The sequence below is a fragment of the Coregonus lavaretus genome (genome assembly GCF_964263955.1).
Source record: "Coregonus lavaretus genome assembly, chromosome: 11".
Taxonomy (NCBI): Eukaryota; Metazoa; Chordata; class Actinopteri; order Salmoniformes; family Salmonidae; genus Coregonus; species Coregonus lavaretus.
The window spans coordinates 57,635,655-57,650,138 of record NC_139998.1 but is presented as its reverse complement, the minus strand read 5'-3'; the positions used below and the strand labels follow the sequence as shown (position 1 = coordinate 57,650,138).

Genomic DNA, 14,484 nt, shown 5'->3' with positions numbered 1-14,484 from the left:
GTTCACACACGCACTTTGTGATATCAGCCTATGAGAGGAGAGAGAGGGTGAGTCAGCCTAGAGAGGAGAGAGAGGGTGAGTCAGCCTATGAGAGAGGGAGTCTAGACAGCATCACTCAGATACTAGCCTACATTCCCAGTCACTCAGATACTAGCCTACATTCCCCCCAATCAGATACTAGCCTACATTCCCCCCAATCAGATACTAGCCTACATTCCCAATCACTCAGATACTAGCCTACATTCCCAGTCACTCAGATACTAGCCTACATTCCCCCCAATCAGATACTAGCATACATTCCCCCCAATCAGATACTAGCATACATTCCCCCCAATCAGATACTAGCATACATTCCCCCCAATCAGATACTAGCCTACATTCCCCCCAATCAGATACTAGCCTACATTCCCCCCAATCAGATACTAGCCTACATTCCCCCCAATCAGATACTAGCATACATTCCCCCCAATCAGATACTAGCATACATTCCCCCCAATCAGATACTAGCATACATTCCCCCCAATCAGATACTAGCCTACATTCCCCCCAATCAGATACTAGCCTACATTCCCCCCAATCAGATACTAGCATACATTCCCCCCAATCAGATACTAGCATACATTCCCCCCAATCAGATACTAGCATACATTCCCCCCAATCAGATACTAGCATACATTCCCCCCAATCAGATACTAGCCTACATTCCCCCCAATCAGATACTAGCCTACATTCCCCCCAATCAGATACTAGCATACATTCCCCCCAATCAGATACTAGCATACATTCCCCCCAATCAGATACTAGCCTACATTCCCCCCAATCAGATACTAGCCTACATTCCCCCCAATCAGATACTAGCCTACATTCCCCCCAATCAGATACTAGCCTACATTCCCCCCAATCAGATACTAGCATACATTCCCCCCAATCAGATACTAGCCTACATTCCCCCCAATCAGATACTAGCCTACATTCCCCCCAATCAGATACTAGCATACATTCCCCCCAATCAGATACTAGCCTACATTCCCCCCAATCAGATACTAGCATACATTCCCCCCAATCAGATACTAGCATACATTCCCCCCAATCAGATACTAGCATACATTCCCCCCAATCAGATACTAGCATACATTCCCCCCAATCAGATACTAGCATACATTCCCCCCAATCAGATACTAGCCTACATTCCCCCCAATCAGATACTAGCCTACATTCCCCCCAATCAGATACTAGTCTACATTCCCCCCAATCAGATACTAGCCTACATTCCCCCCAATCAGATACTAGCCTACATTCCCCCCAATCAGATACTAGCATACATTCCCCCCAATCAGATACTAGCCTACATTCCCCCCAATCAGATACTAGTCTACATTCCCCCCAATCAGATACTAGCCTACATTCCCCCCAATCAGATACTAGCCTACATTCCCCCCAATCAGATACTAGCCTACATTCCCCCCAATCACTCAGATACTAGCATACATTCCCCCCAATCAGATACTAGCCTACATTCCCCCCAATCAGATACTAGCATACATTCCCAATCACTCAGATACTAGCCTACATTCCCCCCAATCAGATACTAGCATACATTCCCCCCAATCAGATACTAGCATACATTCCCCCCAATCAGATACTAGCCTACATTCCCCCCAATCAGATACTAGCATACATTCCCAATCACTCAGATACTAGTCTACATTCCCCCCAATCAGATACTAGCCTACATTCCCCCCAATCAGATACTAGCCTACATTCCCAGTCACTCAGATACTAGCATACATTCCCCCCAATCAGATACTAGCCTACATTCCCAATCACTCAGATACTAGCATACATTCCCCCCAATCAGATACTAGCATACATTCCCCCCAATCAGATACTAGCCTACATTCTCCCCAATCAGATACTAGCATACATTCACCCCAATCAGATACTAGTCTACATTCCCCCCAATCAGATACTAGCATACATTCCCCCCAATCAGATACTAGCCTACATTCTCCCCAATCAGATACTAGCATACATTCACCCCAATCAGATACTAGTCTACATTCACCCCAATCAGATACTAGCCTACATTCCCCCCAATCAGATACTAGCCTACATTCCCCCCAATCAGATACTAGCCTACATTCCCCCCAATCAGATACTAGCCTACATTCCCCCCAATCAGATACTAGCCTACATTCCCCCCAATCAGATACTAGCCTACATTCTCCCCAATCAGATACTAGTCTACATTCCCCCCAATCAGATACTAGCCTACATTCCCCCCAATCAGATACTAGCCTACATTCTCCCCAATCAGATACTAGTCTACATTCCCCCCAATCAGATACTAGTCTACATTCCCCCCAATCAGATACTAGCCTACATTCCCAGTCACTCAGATACTAGCCTACATTCCCCCCAATCAGATACTAGCCTACATTCCCCCCACTCAGATACTAGCCTACATTCCCCCCAATCAGATACTAGCCTACATTCCCCCCACTCAGATACTAGCCTACATTCCCCCCAATCAGATACTAGCCTACATTCCCCCCAATCAGATACTAGTCTACATTCCCCCCAATCAGATACTAGCCTACATTCTCCCCAATCAGATACTAGCCTACATTCCCCCCAATCAGATACTAGCATACATTCCCCCCAATCAGATACTAGCATACATTCCCCCCAATCAGATACTAGCCTACATTCCCCCCAATCAGATACTAGCCTACATTCCCCCCAATCAGATACTAGCCTACATTCCCCCCAATCAGATACTAGCCTACATTCCCCCCAATCAGATACTAGCCTACATTCCCCCCAATCAGATACTAGCATACATTCCCCCCAATCAGATACTAGCCTACATTCCCCCCAATCAGATACTAGCCTACATTCCCCCCAATCAGATACTAGTCTACATTCCCCCCAATCAGATACTAGCCTACATTCCCCCCAATCAGATACTAGCCTACATTCCCCCCAATCAGATACTAGCCTACATTCCCCCCAATCAGATACTAGCCTACATTCCCCCCAATCAGATACTAGCATACATTCCCCCCAATCAGATACTAGCCTACATTCCCCCCAATCAGATACTAGCCTACATTCCCCCCAATCAGATACTAGCCTACATTCCCAATCACTCAGATACTAGCCTAAGTCCCCAATTCTTCAGCCTTCTCCCAAACTGTGCACGTGCACACTTCCCATCATGGATGTACCAAATGGTGGACACTCCATCCAGCCAATGATTAGAGCAATCAATACTTTTAAATCCATGAGGAGAAGCGTGGAGTGTCAGAACAGACATGGAACTCAGAACAGAGGCTGGGCACTTATGATTTCACAGGTCAAGATTTCACAGGTCAAAGTGTCACAGGCAGTTGAGGGATGCCCTATATACCAATGGATTTCATTAACACAGGGAAGGACCCTTTAACAGGTAGTCTGTAACCAATGAATGACAGATAAATTACATGCATTAACAGGACTATATTATATTACAAAATGTGTTTGAGACATGCTGGTCTATCCAAATAGATATTATCTAGACTAGAGGTCAAGGTTAAAATGTTCATAAAAAATAAAAAAAATGTTTACTTTGACCATGTCCGGAAAAAAAAGTAGGAGGAAATGTGGCCAGCCTGCAAGTATGCCCCCAGTCAAACAAAACACTGTCATCTTAAGAACACATATTTCAAAATACCACTTGTGACAATTGGTCAAAAGGTTTTGACTGACAATAAAAACACACAATAAGGAGAAAGAAATTAGGAAGAATACATCATTGAGACTAAATAAGTAGGCTACATCAACACACGGTTCAACTATCTGATAGTGCAGCCATTTCCTTCTCAATGTTGTGGTATGTTTTTTTTTTTTTTTTTAACTGCATCAAACTCCAGTCCACTTCAACATTTCCTGATTTCAGTTTATGTAATCTGTCAGTGCCTAAGCATTTCTGTCAAATGGACAGTATGGCAACTGCATGTTATCAAAAGAAGACCAGGACTAGTATTGGGGTAAATCTGCACCTCATTCCCCCCCGTTGTACAACACATTGTGTTCCATACTAATCTGATAAGACAGGTCAAGCTGTCTTGGGGAACCAGAGGGCTATATTACACACCTGGTTTGAGGAGTTAGCGAGGTAACTTTGGTCAACTCGGGACGGTACTACTAAAGTGGCTCACCTTTTAGCCAGGTACAGTCCGTTCGGAAAGTATTCAGAGTCCTTGACTTTTTTCCACATTTTGTTACGTGACAGCCTTATTCTAAAATTGATTAAATACATTTTTCCTCATCAGTCTATACACAATACCCAATAATGACGAAGCGAAAACAGGTTTTGAAATGTTTGCAAATTTATTTAAAAAACCCCGGAAATACCTTATTTACATAAGTATTCAGACCCTTTAATATGAGACTCGAAATTGAGCTCAGGTGCATCCTGTTTCCATTGATCATCCTTGAGATGTTTCTACAACTTAATTGGAGTCCACCTATGGTAAATTAAATTGATTGGACATGATTTGGAAAGGCACACACCTGTCTATTGTTGGGTTTTATTTTTCTCATAATTGGATCTGTATGTGATGGATAGCTTGGAAGGAATGCACTAATGAGGAGCAATATACTGATATGGATTGTTTCACATAACAGGGTGGGGAACATTGGGGGTAGGACAGATAAGACTTGTGTTGCGAACACTCTCTCTTTGTATTCTGTGAAACTGTCCTTGAACATTGAGTACAGTGGGATGATGTATTTCTGGGTGCTGACTTTCGCAGGTTATCATAGCAACCATGTCTAGTAACAAATGGAGTGCCGAGGAGTTGGGCCCACCCCTGCGCCAACGGATTGGCTGAACCACACTCAGTCCTTTGCTCTGGTTGGCCAACAGAAGAAGTGAAGGCTTTCTGTCAGAGTATTTGAGAAAGAATCTGTAAACAATAATTCTAGTTCTCTGTCGGCCCTGCGTGGTTTGACAGTGAGCCCGTATACGAACTTTCATACTTATCATACAATACATTTTGCATATAATAAATTAAGCTTGGATTGAAGATCTCTTGATTCTTATTCCAATACCAGATTTGAATTACGCAATTATTAACAATTGGTGACCCCGACGTGATCTGGTGGCGGAACTTCGCTGGAATTCACCCAGCCTATTGGACATCACTGTCATCGAACTGTGTTTCACAAATTGCCCGGGCTTTTAAAAAGGTAAGCAAAACACCTATTGTAATATAACTGAAGTTTTGCACATTGGCTTTATCCAAATTAATTTTGTGAAGCACCTGTTTGATGTAAGTGAACCCTATTGTACTATAAATAACGATTACAGTATACTATTTCGATTTCATAATATACTATGCAAATGTTTGATAAATGTGAGGGTTAAAAGCCATGGTATATTGAGTATTGTTCCACAGAAGAGCGGTTCTGGGAAAATACTGAAATCCCCAGACTAGGTACCACCAGGGGTGGGCTGGGGATATAGGGAATTATTGGATAAAAGTGTGTACGCTATTTGTCACTATATTCCATAAAAAGCTATTGTCATTGTATCAGTCTAGGCTGAATATAATTGGGAACATAGACTAATGAATCTATTGTCATTGTATCAGTCTGGGCTGGATATAATTGGGAACATAGTCTGGATATAGTTAGGATCATAGGACAGCACTCGAGTGTGTACGCTATTTGTCACTATATTCTATAAAAATCTATTGTCATTGTATCGGTCTGGGATGGATATAATTGGGAACATAGTTTGAATATAGTTGGGATCATAGGACAGCACTCCTAAAAACTTAGAAGACAGTATAAATCGCCATTTGTCGTTGTCCGGGACAACTGGGAACATGGGTAGATACTGCAAATTAGTAGAGAGTATTAACTTATTGTCTTTGCACCAATAGGGTGCAAATGGGAACATAAGTGAGATACTGCAAATTAGTAGAGAGTATTAACTTATTGTCTTTGCACCAATAGGGTGCAAATGGGAACATAAGTGAGATACTGCAAATTAGTAGAGAGTATTAACTTATTGTCTTTGCACCAATAGGGTGCAAATGGGAACATAAGTGAGATACTGCAAATTAGTAGAGAGTATTAACTTATTGTCTTTGCACCAATAGGGTGCAAATGGGAACATAAGTGAGATACTGCAAATTAGGAGAGAGTATTAACTTATTGTCTTTGCACCAATAGGGTGCAAATGGGAACATAAGTGAGATACTGCAAATTAGGAGAGAGTATAAACTTATTGTCTTTGCACCAATAGGGTGTAAATGGGAACATAAGAAATAGAGTAGGTTAAACGAAAGGGGTAAGGGCGTGGCAACGTACCTATTGTTGGTACTTTAAAAGTTAGACAGTGCGGGTGTTGTCGTATGCATGAGAGTGTGAATAATAAACCTGTATACCTTGATAGAAAACTAATTGGGAATCAAAGACGTCTGTGCCTGTCCAAACTGTATAAATTTGGGGATAACTGTTGGGTTTGTGGTTGCTTAAAACCGTACAACCTGTTATTTATGTTTGACATAGCATAATACTGGTTTTGAATAGTTGTGTTGAAGAAATTCGGTTTATTATTTGATTTAACGTTTGATGTTTGACCCTGCAAAATACTGGTTAAACAATTAGACTGAAATAATTCGGTTTATCGTTTAAATATAAACATGCACCAACTTTAACTAATTAGGTGGGGGAGAATCACCGAAAATTGACCAGAGGTATTAAATTCCCGGGGATGCCAGTTATCTCTGTGATTTCACACTTAAAACGTTCCATATAAATGGTTGTGTGAAAGGTACAATTAAGCTGAGATTAAGTCTTTCCTAGTGATTGAGTTGTCTAAAGAAAATCCTTTGATAGGGATCCAGTTGCTTCTGTGACTTCACATAAGTATAAGGTTGTGTGAAGGGTGGCAGTTGAACTGAGACTATGTTTTAGGACGCTCTGGTAACCTAAATTTTTTATGGTATTGTATTCTAATTGGCAGTTTTGTTTTGCTGTGTTTATATTTTAACGTGTCTGTGTTTTTATGTATTATAACGTGTAATGGATGATGGGAAGTTATAGTGAGACTTATGAGACCGAACACCAATCTGTGGAATTGAGTGAATTTGACCTAGGGTTTCAGGAACCGGGGACTGGGGAGACTGATATTGAAGTTGTGCATGATTCTAGAACAAGCGTGAGATAACTAAAGCGTGGTGTGTGCTGTGTGTAGAGATTACTGCATTGGTATATGTGACTGGAATTCTGATTCTTATGATAATAATTGCATTACAAATTATATAAATTAGCCTCTTTATATGCGAGGGTGTCATACATGAGATAAGTCTGTATTTGATACCGATAATACATCCAAGATAGAGAAAGCAAGATGGCAGGACCAAACATAAACATACCCAAATTCAATGAATACATAGAACAACGAATGACAGGGAGAGTAATGCCAGGTCCACCAAGGGAGGGAGGTCATATGCCCGCCCTTGATGTACAACAGATAGAAATGACTGATTATGTGAAGAAATTGACGGAATTTTCTGCAGCACTCTCTTCTCAGGCGCAGAAGGCCCAAGAGGGGGAGCTGTCGGGAAGTACGCTGACACTGAAGGTAAACGTGGGAGGCTGGGTGAGGGTTAAAGTCCACAAGAGAAAGTGGCTGGAACCCAGGTGGACTGGATCGTACGAAGTGAAGGAGGTTACTTCACACTCAGTCCAGGTCAGAGGTAAATTAGGCGCACACTGACACCATCTAACTCATTGCACACCAGCCCCCACTCCTTCTAGATCACTGACAGAAGTCAGGGCTGATTTGAGCAGCGAGAACCAATCCTGACAACACAATGAAGAAACCCTTATGGGAACAACAATCTCACTCAGGGTGAAGAAGAACTTTTTCCCCCTGGGAGAGATTGGGAGTGTCTGAATGTTTGTATGTATGTTTTCTGATAGGAATTGGACTCCTGCTGGGCACTCCTTATGAGGTGTTGTTCTTTTACATTACATTTGAGTCATTTAGCAGACGCTCTTATCCAGAGCGACTTACAGGAGCGATTGGGGTTGAGTGCCTTGCTCGAGGGCACATCGGCAGATTTTTCGCCTGGTCGGCTCGGGGATTGGAACCGGCGACCTCTCGGTTGTTGGCGCGGCGCTACTGATCACTAAACTGCCTGCCGCCCCATATGAGTTTAAGGTTGTGGCGTTGTTTGATCATGTGATAAGGTTTAATTTGTAATCGGACCATAACTAAAGTGGTTGTAGAAGTAATGTATAGGTAGGGGAGAGCCAATAGGGGGCTCCATTGAACTATTATGGTTTATTTGGCATTTCAATGGCATAAGGTGAAATCTGTATGCATGAGGGGAATTCGATTATGTATTATTATAGTATTATGGACACTCCGTAATAAATAAACTGAACCAAACAAGACGTTACTACAGCAATAGAGAATAGTTAATGTTGTTACGTTAGTTCTTAAACCCGATGATAGAGGAAAATGCAGAACGCTGTTAGAGTGTGTTTTATTTAGGCTACTAGGGTGTTTGAGACGGAAGGGCTGGCTAGACGGGGGTGATGACGTGGCTGGATGTTCGACGTGAAAGTATTTACTTTGAGAGAATCGCAGATGGTGTGAAGTGACTGGCGATGTCCCTGGTTCGAACACAGGTAGGGACAGTAGACAAAGCTTTCGCAGTGGGGCTATATACCTAGATTACTATGTGAAAGGTTGAATTAGATAGACTTTTCTAGAATACTTCTATTTAAGCTATGAAAATATGTTATAGGGTTACCATGCGCTCTCCCCGAAGGAGCAAGGGGAGGGTGAGAGACAGTATAGTTCAGATGATAAGAATGTCATTAAGCGTATGCTGACCAACGATAGCAAGTATTTGTTTTATTAATTAGGGCATAATCAGAGAGAACAGTTAAATAAATTGAATAGCGAACTGAAATGGTTTAGCTGGGAAATATTTTTTTTTTTTGGTACATTTTAGAACGATAATGTATTTTGGTTAAGTGGATGCAAGTGACATAGGCTGTTGTGATGGGGGAATAGCGCCAGCCTGTGGTGGGTTATGGATTTGTTACATAAACTTATATTTTAAACTAAAAGTGATGGAATAGGCTACAATTATAACATTATCAGAAAAAAGACACAATTTAATGATAGTTATTACAATTATTATTGATAGTTATTACAGTTATTATCATTGATCCAGTAATGATATAAGGATAGTAGAGGAAGGCAGGGGATTTAATCTCATTTAGGGAAGTTATATTAGGAAGAAAATACCATTAGCTGAGGGAACATTTGATGTAACCGTGATTGTATTGGCTAAAAACTCAAATATGACATTTACAGGGGGGACAGGAACAATAGAAGGGGAGAAAGATTTTCCTAGGGGGTTGAACAGATAATTGATAATGGATCATTTGAGATGAGATCACATGTAGCAGAGTTAGGGTAATCAATTAAATAATCATTGTATACTCGAGGAATTTTGAGTGGTTTTATAGATTAGTAATGAGGAATTAGATTGATACAAACAATTATTGATGGGTTAAGACTGGGGATAACCAGGAGAAAGAGATTAGCTCATCTCGTTGGAATGTTGCCAAGGGCTAGGGGAGCAGTAGTGAAGTTAGGCCGTATTTAGGTCATAAAAGTGAACTACCAAATTAAGGCCTGGCTATTTGTGGTTGTTTTTCAAATTGGGTTTTCAAATAAAAAACAACACACCTAGTATGATGTTTATAAAGCCTTGTTGTTTCAATTTTGGGGGGTTTCAGCAGGTCAAGGGTGATAGGTCTTAGAGGAGCACACAGTGAATTTTATGGAGTTTTTTTTTAGCTTTTTGGCTGAGTTTGGGGTATATATGATTTCTTATGAGAATGAATGTCATGAGGATTTAATGAACACTTGGGATAGCTAACATTTATGAAATATTTAGAATAATGGTAATGTTTAGTATACTATGGGATTAAACAGTTCGTTAAATGACTTCAATGGCCTCTGAACTCTGTTTTAACATTCTGGTGTTAATTAATCATCCACACTAGTACATTCTAAAGGCATGAGAGGAAGATTTTAGCATAGTTTATTTTACTAAGTTGAGGGTAATTTATAGTACTGTGAAAATTGTGAAGAAGATTATAATTTGGTAATAATATATTTGATTTGAACCATAAATAACAGAAGAGAGAGTGGAGGAATGGCAATTGGATAATGAAATACCGATATTATCTAAAGTGATTGTTTAGGTAGGTAGTAATATTGACACATGGCCAAATCATGTGTCAAAGAGGGGGATGGTTGGATTAAATATTAAATATATACGAAGGAGAGGACAAAATACTTTATTAAATATATACGAAGGAGAGGACAAAATACTTTATTAAATATATACGAAGGAGAGGACAAAATACTTAAAAAAAAAAAAAAACATGTATGATAGTTTATTAACCACACCTGTATGTCAGAGGTTTTGTGCCCCACAGGTGAACTAAAGGAGAAGGTGACCCACTCTATCTAACCAGGAGACTGAATCAGGCCTGGCGGGAAGGGCCCTACCAAGTACTGCCTTTTTGCCAGCAGAATAGCTGAGAGATCCATCTGGGTGCATGTCACACACTGTAAAAAGGCAAAACCAGCTACACCTGACGAACAAACACAGAGTTAGGAGAAAGATCCGATAACCACAAGGGTCCGGGGGTTGGCTCCTTAACGAAGATTCCCTTACCCTGTCTGATCATCCCTGTGTGAGTTCGATAGAAGGTAAAGCAATGGGTTGGCCTCTGGCATCTGACATGTTCTCAGGGCAAGGGTGGGGATTCACAGGTCTCCCGACGGTAGGTAGCTGTCTGATTGTGGGGGCCATATTCCTAACACACACGGACCCTCCTGTTTCAGCCAGAAGTAGTAGTTAACCTAACACAAGTTGAAAAGGCATAGGAGACAGCTAGACGTAGGGAAAGGGGAAATTCTAGAGTAAACCTCTCTGAGGGAGGTAGTGAGACCGGGGCTGTGGTAAAGATAGTGCAAAACTATAGACCTGGAGGAAGTAGTACAGGTGGGAACGGGGTATAGAAATCTTAACCTGTGGTTGGAATGGACTCAGTATACGGCAAAAAACTATGTCTAAAGAGGACTGTTTTGCCTGTGGGACAGCCAAACCAGGGTTGACAACTACTCCGTTCCCCTTGACAGGCTTTGACTCTCTGTCAGGTTTATCCTCCATGCAAGCCCGATAACGGGGTCGTCCCGACCTGGGTTGCCTCAATTTGAAGTCACAGGGGATTCTAAATTGTTTTTCGAGTCTAATCTCTCCTCTTTGTTGCAGCAAGAGGATTATAGGAGCCAAAACCAGGCCCGTGCTGACATCTGATGGTTGTGTGGTGATAACTGATTGTGAACTCACCTACATACGCAAACAATCAAATGTGTCAGAGACTGGTGAGTTGTCAAATAGAAAGTAGGACCTCCTCCTGGGATCCTTTGATGAAAGGATCCTGTGATGGGATAGGAGTACCTCGAGAGGTTCCAGAACAATTCAAAGCCAGGAATCAGACCGCAGTTGAGTTTGAATCAAGTATTTTCTGGTGGTCAACAATTAGTAAAAATGTAGATTGGATAAATTATATTTAATATAACCAGCAAAGTATTTATAAACCACACTCGTGATGCAATAAAGGGATTAGCTGAGCAGACAGCGGCAACTAGCTTAATGACATGGCAGAATAGAATAGCTTTAGATATGCTTTTGGCTGAGCAGGACAGGGTTTGTGTTCTGTTTGGATATATGTGTTGTACTTTCATCTCCAACAATATAGCACCGGACGGGCCTGTGACCAAAGCGCTTGAGTGACCATCACCACGCTGGCGAACGAACTGGTTGAGAACTCTGGTATTGATAGCTCCATAAACGATTGGTTTGATAACATATTTGGTAAATGGAAAACTATTGTTGTGACTATTCTGGGTGAAGTTATAGCTTCTATGGGTATACTTGTTCTTTGTGGATGTTGTCTTATTTCCTGGCTGAGTGACTGGTTTGGTGAGTACTCTTCTATGGTGGTTACTGGATTTCTGACCCTAGTAATTGTGTTTTTGCTGTTAATGTGTTGTGCTGCTTGCATCGTCCCCTGTCTCAGGAGGTCAGTGGTAGGAGCGGTGCAGGCGTCAGGTATGATGCTGTTGTTACCGGCCCAGGATGATGCGGGTGACTCTGTTACTGACTCTGAGACCAAGCTGGATGATCCATGGTTTGCCTAGTAAAATACATACACGCATTTATTTTCAGTTCTTGCTCATTTATTACCTTATGTTTTTACTAACCACTGTGATTGTTTATTCTCCCTGATGTGAAGGTAAAGGATTCCTGGGTGGCTGGTAGCCAACTCAGTACATGTTAGGTGTAGTGGAGGAATAGAGGGTTACAATTATTCTTTTTTTATTTTTTATTAACATTAAATGTTGTGATTTAAATTCCATATCCTGTTATTCTTAAGGGTGATTATACTCTGTTTAGAGTGACACCATAAATGGTGTCAAAAGAGGGAATTCTAAAATTTCCCTTTAAAAATCTTTAATCACACCCTAGAGTTTTAATAATCTTGTGTTTTGTGTTCACTCTAGGGATAATCCTGTGTTTTATGCTTTATTAATCAAGTTAACCATGTGAATGTGTGTCTTTCCTTATGTGAAGGTTTGAACTTCTTTGATGACTGGTAACAGTTTGCAAGTTGGGTGTAGATTGAAGGATTTTTATTATCAAATTGTCTATTAATAAAAGTGTTTATTTTTGTTTGTATTGTATTTTAATGAGTGACACCCTAGAGGGCGTCAAAAGAGGGAATTGTTGGGTTTTATTTTTCTCATAATTGGATCTGTATGTGATGGATAGCTTGGAAGGAATGCACTAATGAGGAGCAATATACTGATATGGATTGTTTCACATAACAGGGTGGGGAACATTGGGGGTAGGACAGATAAGACTTGTGTTGCGAACACTCTCTCTTTGTATTCTGTGAAACTGTCCTTGAACATTGAGTACAGTGGGATGATGTATTTCTGGGTGCTGACTTTCGCAGGTTATCATAGCAACCATGTCTAGTAACAAATGGAGTGCCGAGGAGTTGGGCCCACCCCTGCGCCAACGGATTGGCTGAACCACACTCAGTCCTTTGCTCTGGTTGGCCAACAGAAGAAGTGAAGGCTTTCTGTCAGAGTATTTGAGAAAGAATCTGTAAACAATAATTCTAGTTCTCTGTCGGCCCTGCGTGGTTTGACAGTGAGCCCGTATACGAACTTTCATACTTATCATACAATACATTTTGCATATAATAAATTAAGCTTGGATTGAAGATCTCTTGATTCTTATTCCAATACCAGATTTGAATTACGCAATTATTAACACTATATAAGGTCCCACAGTTGACAGCGCTTGTCAGAGAAAAAACCAAGCCATGAGGTCGAAGGAATTATCCATAGAGCGCCTAGACAGGATTGTGTCAAGGCACAGATCTGGGGAAGGGTACCGAATAATTTCTGCATCATTGAAGGTCCCCAAGAACACAGTGGCCTTCATCATTCTTAAATGGAAGAAGTTTGGACCCGCCAAGATTCTTCATAGAGCTGGCCGCCCGGACAAACTGAGCAATCGGGAGAGAAGGGCCTTGGTCAGGGAGGTGACCAAGAACCTGATGGTCACTCTGACAGAGCTCCAGAGTTCCTCTGTGGAGATGGGAGAACCTTCCAGAAGACAACCATCTCTGCAGCACTCCACCAATCAGGCCTTTATGGTAGAGTGGCCAGACGGAAGCCACTTCTCAGTAAAAGGCACATGACAGCCCGCTTGGAGTTTGCCAAAAGGCACCTAATGACTCTCAGACCATGAGAAACAAGATTGAACTCTTTGGCCTGAATGCCAAGCGTCACGTCTGGAGGAAACCTGGCACCATCCCTACGATAAAGCATGGTGGTGGCAGTATCATGCTGTGTCGATGTTTTTCAGCTGCAGGGGAGACTAGTCAGGATCGAGGGAAAGATGAACGGGACAAAGTACAGAGAGATCCTTGATGAAATCCTGGTCCAGAGCGCTCAGGACCTCAGACTGGGGCGAAGGTTCACCTTGCAGCAGGACAACAACCCTAAGCACACAGCCCTAAGCACAGTGACGCTCCCCATCCAACCTGACAGAGCATGAGAGGATCTGCAGAGAAGAATGGGAGAAACTCCCCAAATACAGGTGTGTCAAGCTTGCAGCGTCATACCCAAGAAGACTCGAGGCTGTAATCGCTGCCAAAGGTGCTTCAACAAAGTACTGAGTAAAGGGGCTGAATGCTTATGTAAATGTGATATTTCAGTTGTTGTTTTTTTAATACATTTGTAAAATATTATAAAAACCAGTTTTTTGCTTTGTCATTATGGGGTATTGTGTGTAGATTGATGAG

General features: G+C 41.6%; 1 protein-coding gene across 1 annotated transcript in view; it reads right to left on the bottom strand.

Moving 5' to 3' along the window:
- Positions 1–14,484, bottom strand: part of LOC311137611 (bcl-2-related ovarian killer protein homolog A-like) — a gene marked incomplete at its 3' end in the record, with an annotated part of 46,048 nt that overhangs the window by 1,484 nt on the left and 30,080 nt on the right. The window contains exon 4 of the mRNA XM_084172113.1: positions 15–28. Within this exon, the coding sequence (XP_084028239.1) occupies positions 15–28 (14 nt within the window). The remainder of the gene's footprint in view (positions 1–14; positions 29–14,484) is intronic.